Source organism: Euleptes europaea, chromosome 14 (assembly GCF_029931775.1).
Source record: "Euleptes europaea isolate rEulEur1 chromosome 14, rEulEur1.hap1, whole genome shotgun sequence".
NCBI classification, from domain to species: domain Eukaryota; kingdom Metazoa; phylum Chordata; class Lepidosauria; order Squamata; family Sphaerodactylidae; genus Euleptes; species Euleptes europaea.
The window spans coordinates 7730033-7747320 of record NC_079325.1 but is presented as its reverse complement, the minus strand read 5'-3'; the positions used below and the strand labels follow the sequence as shown (position 1 = coordinate 7747320).

General features: G+C 44.1%; 1 protein-coding gene across 1 annotated transcript in view; it reads left to right on the top strand.

Annotated features, from left to right (window-relative positions):
* CLMP (CXADR like membrane protein) overlaps positions 1 to 17288 on the top strand; it is a 62197-nt gene extending 44909 nt beyond the window's left edge. The window contains 6 exon segments of the mRNA XM_056860525.1: positions 6437 to 6594; positions 8426 to 8627; positions 8741 to 8908; positions 9692 to 9814; positions 10711 to 10852; positions 16888 to 17288. Of these exon segments, the coding sequence (XP_056716503.1) occupies positions 6437 to 6594; positions 8426 to 8627; positions 8741 to 8908; positions 9692 to 9814; positions 10711 to 10852; positions 16888 to 17182 (1088 nt within the window). The 3' untranslated portion in view covers positions 17183 to 17288.

Here is a 17288-nt window from a genome sequence, read left to right as displayed (position 1 = left end):
ATTCTATTGGCCGAGGAAGTGGAAAGCCGCCGACGCTTTATTTCTCTAGTCTGTCAAAAGCACAAGGAAAAAGGCACCCAAAAGCCCCAATCCAAGGCACCACCGCCCGTCCCACGAAATCCTCCACGTCCACCCCAGGAACGTGAAGCCCGATTTCAGAGAGGTGCCTGTCTTAATTGCGGAGAAATGGGCCACTTTGCAGCTGTTTGCCCACACCGTCATGGATTATTTCGTCCCAGTACGATAACCCGAGCCAGAGGTCGTCCACCACGCAGAGGCACCGCGCCACCCGCAGCGCAGCTCCGGGAAGACCCACACCCTCTGCACTCCATGCTGGAGACCCAGCCTCCCTGCCTACTACAAACGACCCCGCCGGGTCTCGGATTACAAGTGCCCCATTGGGGGACAACTTTCCCTCTTCGGATGAGGAAAATCCATGGAATTCTCCAGCCTTAAACCTGGAATCTCCTCTCGACTTGTCAAAAAACAGCTCCAGTCTGTGGTGAATGGAGCGTCTCCACAGACCTCTCCAGATCCTCCTGTTAAACCAAATGCTCCTACCAAAATCAAAGAAGTGGACTCCACCGTCTATGTGGATGCAGTTTTACAACACCTTAACGGTGGCCCCCAACTACCCGTCAAAGCACTCATCGACTCCGGTTGCTGTCGCACTCTCATAAGCGAAGCCACTTTTGCTGCACTCAGAGCCGAATCTGAGGCTTTACCCGCCCCTGTCCAATTTGCCCAAATGGACGGGAGCCAGTTCCAGGGGGGTCCAGTTGATCACCGCACCATAGGGGTGGCAATGGGAATTGGCTCCCACTGGGAACAAATAGACTTCACTATAGCCCCTATCCGTTTTGAAGTGGTCTTGGGTATTAACTGGATTAAAGGACACAGTCCCAGTATTAACTGGGAAACAAACACTATCTCCTTCGCTAGTCCCATGTGCGACCAACACCGGCAAAACTTTGCGCTGTTATATCCGCCCGTCCCAGCTTTAACCTCCGAGGTCCCAGCACCTCCAATCCTACCTAACGTCTATCAGGACTTTGCGGATGTTTTCGACCTTAAAGAATGTGATGCCTTGCCCCCCCACCGGGTCTCGGACTGTGCAATTGAGGTGGTCAAGGACTGCACATTAACCAAAAGCAAGATTTACCCCATGAGCGCCTCCGAGCGTACTGTCCTCCGAGACTTCCTAGACAAAAATCTCGCCAGAGGGTTCATTCGTCCATCGAATGCCCCGAACTCGGCCCCTGCGTTTTTCGTCCGAAAGAAGGAGGGCGACCTTCGTCTGTGCATTGACTTCAGAAAGCTCAATGCAGTCACCCAAACCAACGCCTATCCTATCCCATTAATTTCTGATATTTTGGGACAATTACAGGAGGGCCGGGTATTCTCCAAGTTAGACTTGGTGGAAGCTTACTACCGAGTCCGCATCCGAGAAGGAGATGAACACCTCACTGCCTTCTCTAGCTGTTTTGGAATGTATGAATTCCTCGTAATGCCGTTCGGATTAAAAGGGGCCCCGGGGGTCTTCATGCAACTTATCAACGAAATCCTTCATGATTTACTGTATCGCGGGGTAGTGGTTTATTTGGACGACATTCTTATTTATTCAAAAACCATAGAAGAGCATGTAATTCTGGTCCGAGAAGTTCTGCAGCGCCTGCGCAATCACCAACTCTTCGCAAAACTGGCTAAATGCGAGTTCCATCAAAACCAGCTCACATTTTTAGGATACATTATCTCCCACCAAGGTCTTCGCATGGACCCTGTCAAAGTCCAAGCCGTTCTCGATTGGACTCCCCCCACCAACCGTAAGCAAGTACAACAGTTTCTGGGGTTTGCGAACTTCTATCGAGGGTTCATCCCTAACTTCGCCCAAGTGGCTCTACCCATCACTGATCTCCTAAAAACCAAAGGAAAAACAAGCGCGTCTACCTTACCCTCTGCAAAAATCCTGTGGACTGATCAATGTCAAGCCGCGTTTGTGGCACTCAAACGTCTCTTCACATCCGAACCCGTACTACAGCACCCAGACCCAAACCAAATGTTTATTGTGCAAGTCGATGCCTCCGATGTAGCTATGGGAGGGGCCCTCCTCCAGAAAGGTCCGGATGGTCTCCTTCACCCTTGCGCTTACTTTTCGAGAAAATTTGCGCACGCACAATTGAACTGGCCCATTTGGGAGAAAGAGGCAGCGGCCGTTCACCATGCACTGACTCTATGGAGACAATTCTTGGAGGGTTCCAAAATCCCCTTCGAGGTTTGGACCGATCACAAAAATCTAGCTGCCCTCACAGGGTCCCATAAACTGTCAGCGAAACAACAACGTTGGGCGGAATTCTTCGCTCAGTTTCGTTTCGTCCTAAAGCATGTTCCTGGAAAACAAAACGTTCTCGCAGATGCCCTCACCCGCTTGCCGCAGTACCCGGTAAAACTCGAGAGACCAACCGACTCTCTGTTCACCCCAACGCAAAGAGGAGCCCTGCCTGTACTAGCCGTGCAAACTCGATCTCAGCAACAACACCCCAGACCCAGCTCTCCAACTCCTCCAACCCAATCGACTACCCAACCGCCTCCGCAACAACAACGAACCGGCGATTCCACCCCTCCAACCCCACCGGCTGCCCTGCCGCCTGCAATCTCCGCACCACCGCACGTAAGCACTACCCCCATCGCAAGTCCTAAAACCACTGTAGCGGGGGGGGGGGGGTACCCGCCAAGGTTCCCATCTCCGAATCCTTTTTAAATACCCTTCGGGACCACTGCCTTTCAGAACGCTCTAATCACACCCTACCCCCTGGAGTAATAGAACAGGGGGGCTCTTGGTACAAGGACTCAAAATTATAGGACTCAAAGCACTCCGAAAAGACGTTTTACACTTAGCTCATGGAGCAAAAACAGCTGGACACTTTGGATTTCTAAAGACTCTCCACTTGTTGCGCAGACAGTTTTGGTGGGGGGGAATGCGTTCCGATGTTGACTCTTTTATTCGCAGCTGTCTTGTTTGCGCCACAGTGAAACGATCACAGGGTAAACCCCCGGGGTTACTGCAACCCCTGGAAACAACCAACAAACCCTGGGAAGTGATTGCTATGGACTTTATGACTGATCTCCCTCTCAGCGGGGGAAAAACTGTATTATGGGTTGTTACTGATTTGTTTTCCAAGCAAATCCATTTAGTTCCATGCGCAGGGATCCCCTCTGCTCAGAAACTGGCCCGCCTCTTCGTATCACATATCTTCAAATTACATTCGTTTCCACGCAAAATAATCTGTGACCGCGGCAGTGGCTTTGTTTCCAAGTTTTGGAAAGCATTTCTCAAGTTGGTGGGGGTAGAACAAGGATTGTCTACTGCATACCATCCCCAAACCGATGGACAAACTGAACGTGTCAATGCTGTACTTGAATGTTATTTACTGTTATTACTGTTATTACTGTTATTACAGCATTACAATGCTGTTATGTTAACTACCACCAAGATAACTGGGTAGAACTATTACCTTTTGCTGAATATGCCTACAATAATGCTGTGCATCAATCTACAGGTTTTAGCCCATTCTATGCAGTGTATGGACAGGATTTCGGTCCTGTTACTCCCAGGAATGATGTGGAGGGGGAGGGAGATCCTGACGTTGCTTCCTGGGCACACACCCTCCGTACCACCTGGCCTTGGCTCGTTAGCAATCTCGACCGAGCCAAGCGCAAATACAAAGCACAAGCTGATAAACATCGTTCCCCCGGGGGCGAGCTGCGAGTGGGTAAACTGGTCTATCTTTCCACCAAAAATCTGCGTTCCACCCGTCCGTGCCTTAAGCTCAATGCTAAATTCATTAGCCCATTCCCCATCACACGAGTCATAAATCCTGTCACAGTGGAACTAGCTCTCCCCAAAACCCTGAGGCGTGTACATCCCGTTTTCCACATTAGCCTCCTGAAGCCCCATATTGCCTCTCCGCAATGGCATCCCGATCCGCCTCCCGAACAGCCCATTATGGTGGGGGGGGAGGAGCACTTCGAGGTCTCCAAAATCCTTGACTCTCGTGTTCACCATGGAAACCTACAGTATTTAGTCCGTTGGAAACACCTCCCCCCTGCCTACGACGAATGGGTTCGCGCACGAGATGTCTCCGCCCCCAAACTCGTCGATACCTTTCACGCTGCCTACCCGGAAAGACCGTCCCCCTTACAGACTGGGAGGGGGCCTTAAGGGGAGCAGGATGTCAGGCTGCTATCTCGGTTTCAGTATTGTTTCTGTGTCTGTACTGTACTGTCTAGCCTCAAGGTCGACCACACATACCAAGGCCTGGGAATGCTGCTCCTGGGAAAGTGTACTCTGTTTATGTGTGCTGATGCTGTATAATCTCCCGCCATTTACTGCCTTATATTATCGTTCAGCTAGTGAGACTCTCATAGCTGCCATAGTCCCCTGTATGCACTGTATTGCCTTTTTGACCAGTAAAAGCCATCTGCTTGGACTCTATATGACTCTGTGGTGATTTCTGGTTCGAAGGGTCAGGAGCTTACAGGGGGGTGGATTGCATGTCACTTTATGACAGTAAAATTATTATAACAGTACAGGACTATTACTGTTTTGCTCTTTGGTCTGTTCACTTCCCTGATTGTTTTTAGAAATAGTTAATTAAAAGCAAAATTAAAATAAGAAGTAACTGTTGGGAAAGGTCTTCGCTAAAGCAGTGACTTTGCTTCAAAAGTCTGTGCCTACAAAGAGGGGAGACTCCTTATATTGGGTTTTGTCCACATTCTTTTACCTCTAAATTTTACATTAGCATCAGAGTCCCTCTGGTGGTTAGAGCTTGAAGCATCACACACACCTATACATTCAAACCTGATAATTTCACTGTTTAATTGCAATATAAGTATTATTCATGATATGCAGTTTTATCGTGCAATGCAAATTATTTTCTTTGTCTTGGGCAGGGTTTGTTTGTTTTTGGGGTGGTGGCAGCCAAAACGGCATGACGATCAATCAGATCTACCTCTGCAATTTCATTGTATCTGACAAAGCAGGCTTTGTCTCTCGAAAGCTTATACCCCAGAAATTTTGTTGATCTTTAAGGTGCTACTGGACTTGAATCTTGCTCTTCTGCAGTTTCAGTAGCGCAGGAAACCTACAGCTAGGACTACCATGGTTAGAACTCAAAATAGCCCCCAAGCAACTAACTATTTATAAGTAGGAAGTTAGGTGGGATTGCATTAAAATCCTCTACTATACATTCAAACATTCACTATAACACTTTAACGTTCAGCAGAACATCACCTTTTCAGAGATAAATGACACTGGGCTATTCTGAATTGAACTTCTGTCACCTATTATTGTGTGGGGCGACACTGATTTCTACCATTATGAATGTTTTGACAAGTTACATTCATGTCAACAACCTCTGGGAGAGCAGTAGATCAGAACTAATGATCTACTACCCTACCCTGTTCTGACAGCTACCAATTAACTTCTGACATTCTTGGTAAAAGCAACAGATTATCAATCTTTCCCTTGCTTGGCTGAGTATGCAGTTGTGCCATGCCTGCCTATGACATCAGCTCTGCAAAAATACAAGCCCTTCAACATACCAGAAAGACATAAATACACCAATCCCATACTAGAAGGTGTAAATCCCGACCAAGCTGGTGGTACCACACTGACCAAGTCAATCTTCAATGTTTGCATTTCTAACATGGGAAGAATAATACCTGTTCTAAACATTTATATGCCACTCTGCTTGATCAATCCAAGAAGTTCACATCACAATACATAATAAAGTTCAGTGCATCAATAAAAATGGCAACCAAACATACACACAAGGGGAGAAGGATTACAAACAGAGTTTGATGTAAAATCAAAGCAGCACAGGAATTACAATAATGGCATGAAATCCTGGCAAAACAGACATGATGCAACTTGGCCTACAGGGTCCAGCACTAGCCATCTTGTCTTGAGAAGCTGCCAAGGCAAGATATTTGCTAAATACGCCTTAGCATGACAGTGCACTTTACAATTTTGCTTCAAGCGAGCAATCTCCAGAAAGCTTTCCCTGCAAAGCACAACAGATCGGGTGGCTGGGCACTTATAATATGGAGAGCCCAGCGACAGAAGGCAGTGCATCAGGAAGAATATAGACATCAAATGCTGGTTTCACTGAGGTTGGTACAACATAGTGATGGTTGTCACAGACATTCTCTACCAGCACTCCCCAGCTAGAAAGAGGAAAAAAAACATTTGGTGCTAACGGTAAACATAAACAATTTGCCATACTGACAACAACGAGGCTGTGGTACTACAAGGACAGGAAGCAGTTCGGGGCGGAATTCGTGAGCCTTCAGCTGACCCACACTGTGACATGATAGGAAAACGCTAAGGCAGATATTTATTGGGCTCACTGGCAACATCTGACTTTTTGTCTTTCAGCTATTTGTTCCGTTTGGACGTCACACGCTCAGACAGTATTTAGAAGGGTGGCTGAAGCAAACGTCACGCTGCCCTGTCACCATCGGCTGCACCTCCTGGAGCCAAAAAGCCTGGATATAGAATGGCTGCTACAGGATTCTGATGCTGATCCCAAAGTGGTACGTCAGACACTTTTTCTTATTTTTTTACTGGAGGAGCCACTCAGAAGGGCTTTTGCTCAGTGGCAGAGCTTCTGCCTGACATGCAGAAGGTCCCAGGTTCAATCCCCGGTGTCTCCAGTTAAAGGGACTAGACAAGTAGGTGATGTGAAAGACCCCAGCCTGAGACCCTGGAGAGCTGCTGCTGGTCTGAATAGACAATGCTGACTTTGATGGACCAAGGGTCTGATTCATATAAGGCAGCTTCTTGTGTTCATGTGTTCACACTACCAACCGGAGTTATTTGGACCATGGTAGAAAATCAAGCCGTGAGACAGGAGGTCTCTACATGGCGTACACCATGGTTTCTAACCATTAGTAATGGACTAATAGCCAGGCAGATCAGGAGACTAAATTACTCTTTCCTCCCTCTTCCACTAGTGGAGGTCTGCTGACAGAAGAGGCATAGATTTCCTCAGTGCAGCACTCTGATCTGCATGACCATTAGTCCATGTGGGTCCCACAAATCCCAGGAGTCAACTTTCCAAGAGTCAGAAAGGATTTCTGGAGAAAACAGAAAAGAGAAGACAAGCATCCATCAGTGCCTTTCATAGACAGATTACTGCATCCAACACACATGTATACACTCGTGCCTTGGAATATGAGCCTTAATTCTTCCCTTTAACTTTCTTGTTACTGCATTTCTCATTATCCCAAGTCCCTCTGCACTAGATAACCAAGGCTGTTTCCACACAGATATTTTGCTCCAGTTTGGTTTTCAATCCAGAGCAAATTTTTTTTTAGCGTCCACACAGTGTGATTGCCCATTTTTCAAATTTTCCTGTTTTGGTATGCTCATTTTGGAAAGATTACACAGATAAAGTGCATTTGTGTGCCATGTGGACAGAAAGGTGTGTCAGTCCCACCTAAATCAGCACAACCTCTTTGCGTCAGACCCCCTCCATAGCCACCATCCCCCCCCCGCCACCAGAGGGCTTTTTAAAAATTGGCAGTTGACATATCACTAGGACTTTGCAACAATTTATCTACTAGTATCTGAATTCCCAGTTTTCATTTTTTTAATGTACGGTAAGTCTCTAACCTTTTTGTTGCTGCATGGATAATCATTGCTGAGTAAAAGCACCCTAACTTGACTACTGCAGCTCAGGATGCTTTTGGCTGGGCAGAGTGAGGCTATTTTATTCTGTAGGGTTTTAAAATGGGAACTTTGAGATGTCCTAATTTTTATCAGTATGCAGTGGATTCTCATAAAACTAGTTAGGGCAAGGAACGATTGTAAACTTTTGACAGAATGTAATTGGGAAATTAATGCCATGTGCTGGGTATACCAAAAAAAAAAAAAAAAAAGGATTGCAAAGTATTGCAGCTTCAAGATCATGGCAAATTTTTACAATGTCTGTAACAATAATTTTTCATAGGGTTTTTTTTCTAAAATTTGGTCAGATTGCACTGCCCTCTGTCAAATTACAGATGGATGAGACAAATCATCTTGATTTTATGATTAATAGATTTTTCAGGCTTTATAATGACAGAATGTTGAACAACCAAAATGCTCTTAACTATACAGCCACAGAAGCAACTGCACAATGCAAGTGAGGCGCTATAACATGCATCTTCATCGGGAACACCACAGTAGAACCTCAATTACTCATATTTTGTGTGACGCATGAAACAACAATCGGTAGGATTATAATTTTGTTAAATGTCAGCAGTTCTAACCGCCTTAATCTCTCATCATTGGGAGGTTTTTAGTTTTTGTTTTGCTTTGTTAAATAAGCAGCTGCAAAATGAGAAATGGAATGACTGATGAGTAGCTTTCTCTGCCTCTCAGGTGATCACTTATGCAGGGGGCAATATCTACACTGACTTAATTGAAGAACAAAAGGGTCGTGTTTCATTTGCCTCCGACTTCCAGGCCGGGGATGCCTCCTTGGAGATTTCTGTTCTGCAACTGAGTGACACTGGGCTGTACACGTGCAAAGTTAAAAACGCTGGGCAGTATGAATGGACTCACATCACTCTGATGGTTCTGGGTAAGAGTACTATGAAGTTATTCAAAACAAAGACCTAGCTCTTCTATGGAATACAAAGTTTTCCTGGCTTCCAATTATCTCAGCAATTTCATCTGCATTTCCCTCCTCCCCAGAGAAACCTTCCAAACCTAAATGCTGGAAAGAAGGAGAGATGTCTGAAGGAAAAGAAATTACTTTACAATGCCATTCTGCCTCCGGCACAAAACCCATAATGTATAGGTGGAAACGTTTAATTGACGAGGAGGGGAAAGCTGGATCCCTTCCACACACGACACAAATCAGTAAGTCGCTTCTATTTCAAATCCACCACAATATCATCCTTGGCAAAGGTTCTCTTGCAGCAAGAGTTAACTGAGCAGGGAAAGATGCTTGCTTTACTGCAGGGCTGATCACTCCCTGAAAGGAGGAGGCAAAATATGCCTAACAAATTATACACCATGGCTTGCACTTGCACAGTGCCAAACAGGCCCACATAGAGCCCATGATGATGACCATTATCTTCCTTCCCACATCTGTTTACCCCAGAACATAAAGTATTTTGCAACAGGTCTCACAACCAAACTATACCAACATGCTCAGTGATTAAAACCATGTTGCAATTGGGCATGTGGTGAAACGGTTGTCTGATTTTATTTTCTATATATTTTAAATATATATATTTTAAATATATTTTCTATATATTTTACTACCCTACCTATGAGTTGATACAAAGATGGCTATACAGCCATCCAATTATTCATCAACATCAGCAATGTACTCAATTACAGTGTAAATCAATTCTCCCTCACATTTTGGCCCATCTCTTTCGTTTTGAGAATCAGGTCAAATTTGCAGAATATTAAAAAACCATTTAAAACACAGCTTCACAATACAATGAATGGTAGAAGTCAGAGACATGCCACTGACCAACTTAAATCGTACATACAAATCCTCAGAGGAATTCAAGGAATTTTATCAGTTACAACATGATGCTTCACAATTGCTCTGTAACTTATTTCTTAATGTAATTCAAAGTAATTATACTCTCCAAATCATTCATTAAATCATGTTCTCCAATGTTCTAGACTTTTCTAATCCTGCACAAATTATGATGAAGAATCTCACACAGATGGATTCGGGGTCATACCAATGCATTGCCTTCAACGAAGCAGGACAGGACAGCTGTGTTGTGCAGGTGACTGTACAGTGTAAGTATGTGGTATTTAATACTAGGGTAATTTTAACAGCAACAGTATCTCTAAGCAGTTTTGTCCAGTTTTCCTTTGTGAGCTATTTCTCTGCAGCAAAGGCCACATCTGCGATCATGTTCCTGGGTAATTTTAATTTGAAAGACAAACACGGCACATCTATGATCAGTTCCCCTGGCATTTTAACATTAAATAGCAGCTGCCAGGGAGGGAAGGATTGGTATTACAGTTGTAGTGCTAGAAGACAAGGTGCTATCCTTCCTCCTCTCATCATGCCATTTCCCCATTCATTCCCCAGAACTGCTACAAGGGGTAAGAAAGGCACCTGTATTGTGCCCTGGAGAGCAACTTTGATTGGGAAATGGTGCAGGAAGAGGGTGAAACTCACCTTATCCAAATGCCACGGCCTTTATCCAAAAATCACTCTTGCACACAAAACTATATTTTAACAGGAAATAAAACTATAATGAAACTTCCATGTAACACAGATTGGATGTCAGCCTCAATATTTGTTTGTGTTTAACCAGTGATTAATGAGTTTCCTTTTTATTTTATCCTTCTCATGACATGAGAATACTTAACCATAACTACTTTGCTACTACAAATAATGTACAAGTGTTTTTAGCACCACAAACACAAATCCACCTACACAGCTATGATGAGCTGATGCTTAACAACCAAGACAAATAGGATAACATGAGGTTACAAAAAAAGAAGAAATATTTTAGTTATATATGACACCCCAGGCATGCCTGTTCATGGACCTGTTCATGATTATGTATTGACACCTGACATAGACATGGATAACATGAACGTCAGGAGAGAGATCAAAATGCTCTACCTTGTCATAATATTACATAGCAAATGTAAAAGGGTATGCATTTGTGAATTAACAGATGCACGAAATCTTGGCATAATTGCTGGAGCAGCCTGTGGAGCGATTGCTGTCCCCACCCTTGTCTTCCTGACAGTGTGGCTGACTATCAGGAGGAAAGAGAAGAAGAAATATGAAGAAGAAGAGTCCCCAAACGAAATCAGGTAATTCCCCCAACAGCTCCTCTACTTCAATCTCTACAAACACACAAGTATCAAACAAACAAATTTTCTTTGACAGAGAACAGTTTTAGAAGAAAAGTAGGGAAGAGCTCAATAATTAAGCACATAGTTTGCCTGCTTGAGGTTTATTGCCCATTCCTGACCTTTCGGAGGCTGGGGACAGCGTGGCCGAGGCACTGCTGAAGCACCTCCAAAGCCATTTCCTGGCCACCGAAAGGCTTTAAAAAAGCCTTTCGGAGGCTTTTAAATTTTTTAATGGGGCATTTTGCCTCACTGAGAACAGCGAGGCGGTGCCTGCAAAAAAGCAGGCGCAGCAGTGCTGTTCTCCCCGCTGGCGTGTTGAGCTGAAAGGGGACAGGAAGCTGCCTACTGGCAGCTCCGCCCACTGACACGGCGCAGGAAGACACACACACCCGAGACGCTGGAGCAGGGCTTTGCGCCGGTGGGACACCAGCAGAAGGCTCAGCTGGCATCCCTGGGCGGCGCTGCCATGGCAGCGCCAGGAGACCAGCGTCCAGGCATCCCCACCAGCGTGGGGGCCCCTCTGCATGGAGTAAGTGGCACGGGCGCCAAGGTGCCCAACGTCAGTGCAGTCCCTTCCTGACCTCCAAAGGACTTTTGTCCTTGAGGCGCAGGAATGGGCTGTTAGCCACTGGGATCTCTAGTTTAAAAGGGATCTTAGGCATCAAGGCTTGGAAAGACTTCTGAACTGAGATCTTGTTGGGCCTCTGCCTGTCAGAGGAGACAGCACTGGGTTATATAGACCAATGATATGACTAAGTATATGCAGCCGCTTCATATTATCTAATGGCGTCATACTCAGAACCTAAATTTATAACTTTCCACATGTCTCTTCAGGATTGGCATGCCAAACATGGGAAAGATTGGATATACTGCAGTGAAAGCATAAATATCTTCTACTGTTACAGTCTTCATCTATGTCAGTACACCAATCAATTACTATCCACCATATTTAGCTGATTAGGCTATATATGTTAAGGCCTCAGGGGAAAAAACAGATAAATTCAAAGGGGAAATTAGGGGGATTTTTTGTGTGTGGAAGCATTTTGGGGGGGATACTATGAAGTGTATTCTCCTTTAGAATGAGTAAAATGTTTCCTGAGGCAGGATGTTCCACACTCAAAATGTACAGCATTAGAAAGTCTGAGGATTTTTTCAATTTTTAATAGAAAAATTGGGGGAGCTCTGAAAAACCCATATACAGTAGACATATACAACTTTTTCAAGATTTTTTTTTGTTTAAATGTAAATTATTTCGGTAGCAATTCATATGCTATAATGTGTTTAACGATAATACATTGAAGAATCGAGTGTTTTCAATATAATAAAGTTTAGCACAATATCCAAACATGCAGGTAGTCATACCAATTGAGAATCCGTTCAAATAAGACCCTTTCTTCAGTTTACTACAGCATTTGTTTTCTACTTTCATCTTCTTTTTTCTACCTCTCAGATGGTAAAAATTAAAGATGCATGTACAATGGAAGCATAGGGTACAGCATTTGCAAGTCTTTGGCAAGCACTTGGTAAACTTTCAATTTTTCTTAAAGAAAACGAAGATAGTTATACTTTTAAATGCCATACACATGCCAAATAGTACAATTTTATATACTAATTAAGTTAATAATGATGCATTTTATGTAGTTAAATCAGCAATTTAGGTCCAATAAGAAAGTAATAGCGGCGGAAGGAAACGCAACCGCATAGGGTTTTCAAGGAAAGAGAGGTTTGGAGGTGGTTCAGCATTGCCTGCCTCTGCAAAGCAATACTGGACTTCCTTGGTGGTCTTCCATCTAAATACTAACCAGGGCCAACCATGCTTAGCTTATAAGATCTGACGAGATCAGGCTAGCCTGGGCCACCCAAGTCAGGGCAAATTTGCATAAATTTCAATGTCTCCTAAAATGTACTCTTTTTTATGTGGAAAACACACAAATTATCCCCCACAACGTCAAATTTCCAGGAAGTTTACATCTCTAGATGTAAGCACATAGTAAGCACAATGAAGAGGATATATAGCTTGTATGTTCTCTACCCTAACTGGGCTCCTGTTCTTTTATATGCTAAGATCTTCATTTTCCAGAGCTGAATTTCAATTCCCTTCAAAATTCTGAAGTATTCCTTTTTCAACTGTTTCCACCTGAATTCTTACAAGTCAGACATAATTTCAACAACTTGTTTGCTGCAAGATGACAATTCTTTGTGTATGCAATGTAATCCTCCAGCTGCCTCTTTTATAGAACAGCTGCCCTGAACTTTTAGAGCGGGGAGTTTCCAGGAAGTCTCTTAAGGCATGACTCAACAGACTACACCCTTGTGAAGAAAAAAAACGAAACCTCCTTGCTTTCATCCTACTTAAAAGCAACCAGCCCACACGTGACATATATTCACTCTCTGAACAATCCAACAAAAAAGTTGATCTCTTTACCCTTCACTGGTTATTAACAATTCTCTGTTGAAAATATTGTCAAAGGCTTTCACGGTCAGAGTTCATTGGTTCTTGTAGGTTATCCGGGCTGTGTAACCGTGGTCTTGGAATTTTTCCCCCAAGATTCCAAGACCACGGTTACACAGCCCGGATAACCTACAAGAACCAATTCTCTGTTGAGCTAAATTACTACTTCTGCTAACTCCCAGCTCCAAGATACAAATTCTTTCCTATGTGTCACTCACCTGTACTTTTTCCTCTCCCATACTTTCTATTCTCCCTTATTTCCTCCCCAGCTTCGCTTTCTTTGGAAATGTTCTTTTTGCTCCACTGCCATTTCCTGTACCTGAAAGCCACAACAGAGGGCAACAAAGATTACCAGTCTAGGAAGATAACTATGATTTGGAGGGGGAGAAAGGCAGAATGCAGCCATACAATTAAGAACATGAAGGGGAAGAAATGGGTTTCTCTTTCTCAAAATAGAAGAGTCTGGTTTGATTTAAAGAAGACACTGGTGGAATAAACAACTAACCTCAGTGACTACATATGGCTACCATCTTTTACACACTGGCCCAACTACCCGCACAAAGCAGCTAACGTTAGCACAGATGGGTGTTGCACTGGCATACTAATGCTCCATGCAAAGCTTCTTTGCACAGATAGTGGTGGCCCAGTTTAAATACAACTCTCTGTGCGTGCAAAGTCACATGCGTCAATTAATCTGTCCTACCTGTATCATGTTTAAATCATACTTGAGCACATCACAATGGCTAGAACACTAGGTTTGGATGTGGGGAACCCAAATTCAAAGTCACACTCATCTACGAAGCTTACTAGTACAACCTTGGGCAGCCCTGTCTCTTATAGCCAACATTTCACTCACGTGAACATATGGAGCTGCCTTATCTGAATCAGACCATTGGTCCATTAAGATCAGTACAGTCTACTCAAACTGGCAGCGGCTCTGCAGGGTCTCAGGTAGAGGTCTTTCACATCACCTGGCCCTTTTAACTGGAGATGCTGGGAATCGAATTTGGGACTTTCCACAATGCCAAGAAGACGCTCTACCATTGAGCAACAGCCTCTCCCCTAATTCCACTCATTCTGATATGGTCTGAAAGAGGTACAAATGCAAAAACCAGATAACAATCAAATTCTATCAGCAACGAAGTGGAACAAATCTGGTGTGTACTAATGCCTACAGATGTTGTAAGCACTAAAAGCATTTCGGGACTATATTGCAGCTGCCGTACTAGTTCAGGCTCCACAGATTATTCTGCCAAACCCACAGGTGTTACCTCACACACCAAAGCATGACAGCCTCCCTTCCTCCCTCAGCATTTTGTGACTGTGTTGCAATACCAAATTCAGACTTTTTCTTCAGGAATAGAACAAAAGCCCCACAGCCTGGTGACCACAGAGCCTAAAAACATGAGATCATTTAGCACTGTATAAAATGCTTTCAGCAGACACCAAGTAGCCCTGCTCAATGGGCTTTCACTGGACTACTGCAAATCAAATTTTAGCAATTCTAAAACACAAGGCGAGCATATCTATCCATCAGTTGCCATTAAGATAATCAGGAGATGCACCTATGTTATTAAGGATGCCCTAACCTTCTGGATGCTGAAAGCAAACACCAGACTATTCCAGCAACTTCCATATTTCTCAACTTCAGCTGAAACTTTCAGCGTTACCTATATTGGTAGACAAGATTATTAGCTCAATAAACCAGTAATTCATTTCAGTATACTGGTTCGTATAGTATTGTTTTCTTGGATCTGGCAGCTGTTATAAAATAGAAAACTATAAAATGACCATGGACTACCAACAGATAATTACTTTAATAGAACATGCAGCTAGAAATTACATGGTGTTCATCTAGTTTCCTTCTTTGATCAAGTGACGAGCTTACTGGATTCGAGGGAATGCAGTTGATGTTGTTTACCTGGATTTCAGTAAGGCTTTTGACAGGGTTCCCCACGATGTTCTGATGGGTAAACTAGAGGACTGTGGACTGGACCCTAGTCAGGTGGATAGGGAACTGGCTGGAGAACCACACTCAAAGAGCAGTTGTCAACGGCATTTCATCTGGAGAGAGGTGTCCAGTGGGGTGCCACAGTGTTCGGTTTTGGGCACGGTACTTCTCAATATTTTTTATTAATTATCTGGATATGGGCATGGAGGGACTACTTATTAAATCTGTAGATGGCATCAAATTGGGAGGAGCAGCGAACACACCAGAAGACAGAGATAGAATTCAATGAGATCTGGACAAGCTGGAAAAGTGGGTGGATATGAACAAGATGCAGTTCAACAAGGATAAGTGCCGAGTTCTACATCTGGGTAACAAAAATGAGGGACATGCATACTGGATGAGGGATAAACTTCTAGGTAGCAGTGTGTGTGATCAAGATCTTGGGGTATGGGTGGACTGTAAGTTAAATATTGAGCAGCCAGTGTGCTTCAGTGACAAATGCAATCTTGGGGTGCATCAACAGAGGCATAACATCCAAATCACAGGATGTCATGGTTCCACTGTACACTGCATTGGTCAGGCCATATGTGGAGTATTGTGTGCAGTTCTGGAGGCCTCACTTCAAAAAGAATGTGGACAGGATCAAGCGGGTGCAAAGGCGAGCGACAAGGATGATCATGGGCCAGGAGACTAAGCTCTGTGAGGAATGTTCAGTCTTGAGAAGAGGATGCTGAGGGGGGACATGATTGCTCTCTTTAAGTATTTGAAGGGCTGTCACTTAGAGGAGGGCAGAAAGGTACTGGCTGGATATTAGGAAAAAATGTTTTGACAGAGTTGTTCCACAGTGGAATCAGCTACCTAGGGAGGTGGTGAGCTCCCCCTCACTGGCAGTCTTTAAGCAAAGGCTGGACAAACACTTGTTAGGGATGCTCTAGGCTGATCCTGCATTGAGCAGGGGGTTGGACTAGATGGCCTGAAGGGTCCCTTCCAACTCTATGATTCTACAACTGGCTGTTTACAAATATAAGAGGTGCCCTTTTGGATTAGACCAGTGATCCATCAACCAGCACCTTGTCTCACTTAGTGGCCAACAATAGGGCATAGAGACCAAGCCCCCACTAACGTTGCCTAGCACTAGTATTTAGAGGTTTACTGCCTCTGAAGGTGGAGGTTCTCTTTAGTCACCATGGCTAGTAGCCACTGATAGGCCTATTCTCCATGAATCTGTCTAACCCCTTTTTACAGCTATCTATGCCTGTGGCCCTCACTACATCCTCTGGCAGCCAATTCTACATGTTAATCACTCATTGAGCAAACTATTTCCTTTTTGTCCACCCTGAATCTACTGCCCATCAATTTCATTGGGTGCCAAGTTCTTGGTTTGTGATATATGTAAACTACAGTACAAAATTTACCCTCCTTTCCACATATCATAAATGATGCAGAGTTATATAATGAACCACTGAATATCTGACCAACAACCCAGAACCTTTACAAGTGTCTAAAACGTATCAAGAAATCCATGATACACAAACTTTTCTGGTTCTTATAATTTATTAGTTTCATCATGTTGCCTTTCTTGATTTACAGAGAAGATGCAGAGGCACCAAAAGCCCGATTAGTCAAGCCTGGCTCCTCTTCTTCTGGTTCCAGAAGTTCACATTCGGGTTCCTCCTCCACAAGATCAACAGCAAACAGTGCCTCCCGCAGCCAACAGACATTGTCAACAGAGGCTACCCCTCATATAACTCCAACACAACGCAGCCAGGTGAATATGGATGGCAGGGAAACTGAGCCAAAGAAAATTAACCACACCAACTTGGTGAAAACAGAAGCCACATCAACCATGGTGCCTGCACAGAGTAGGGCTTTCCAGACAGTTTGATCACTCTGTATATGTTCAGATATCCAGAACTCACACAAAACACCAGCCATGTACCATTAGCTTAGTTTATCTAAAAGCAACTTTCCCCTCTCTACATTCACTCACT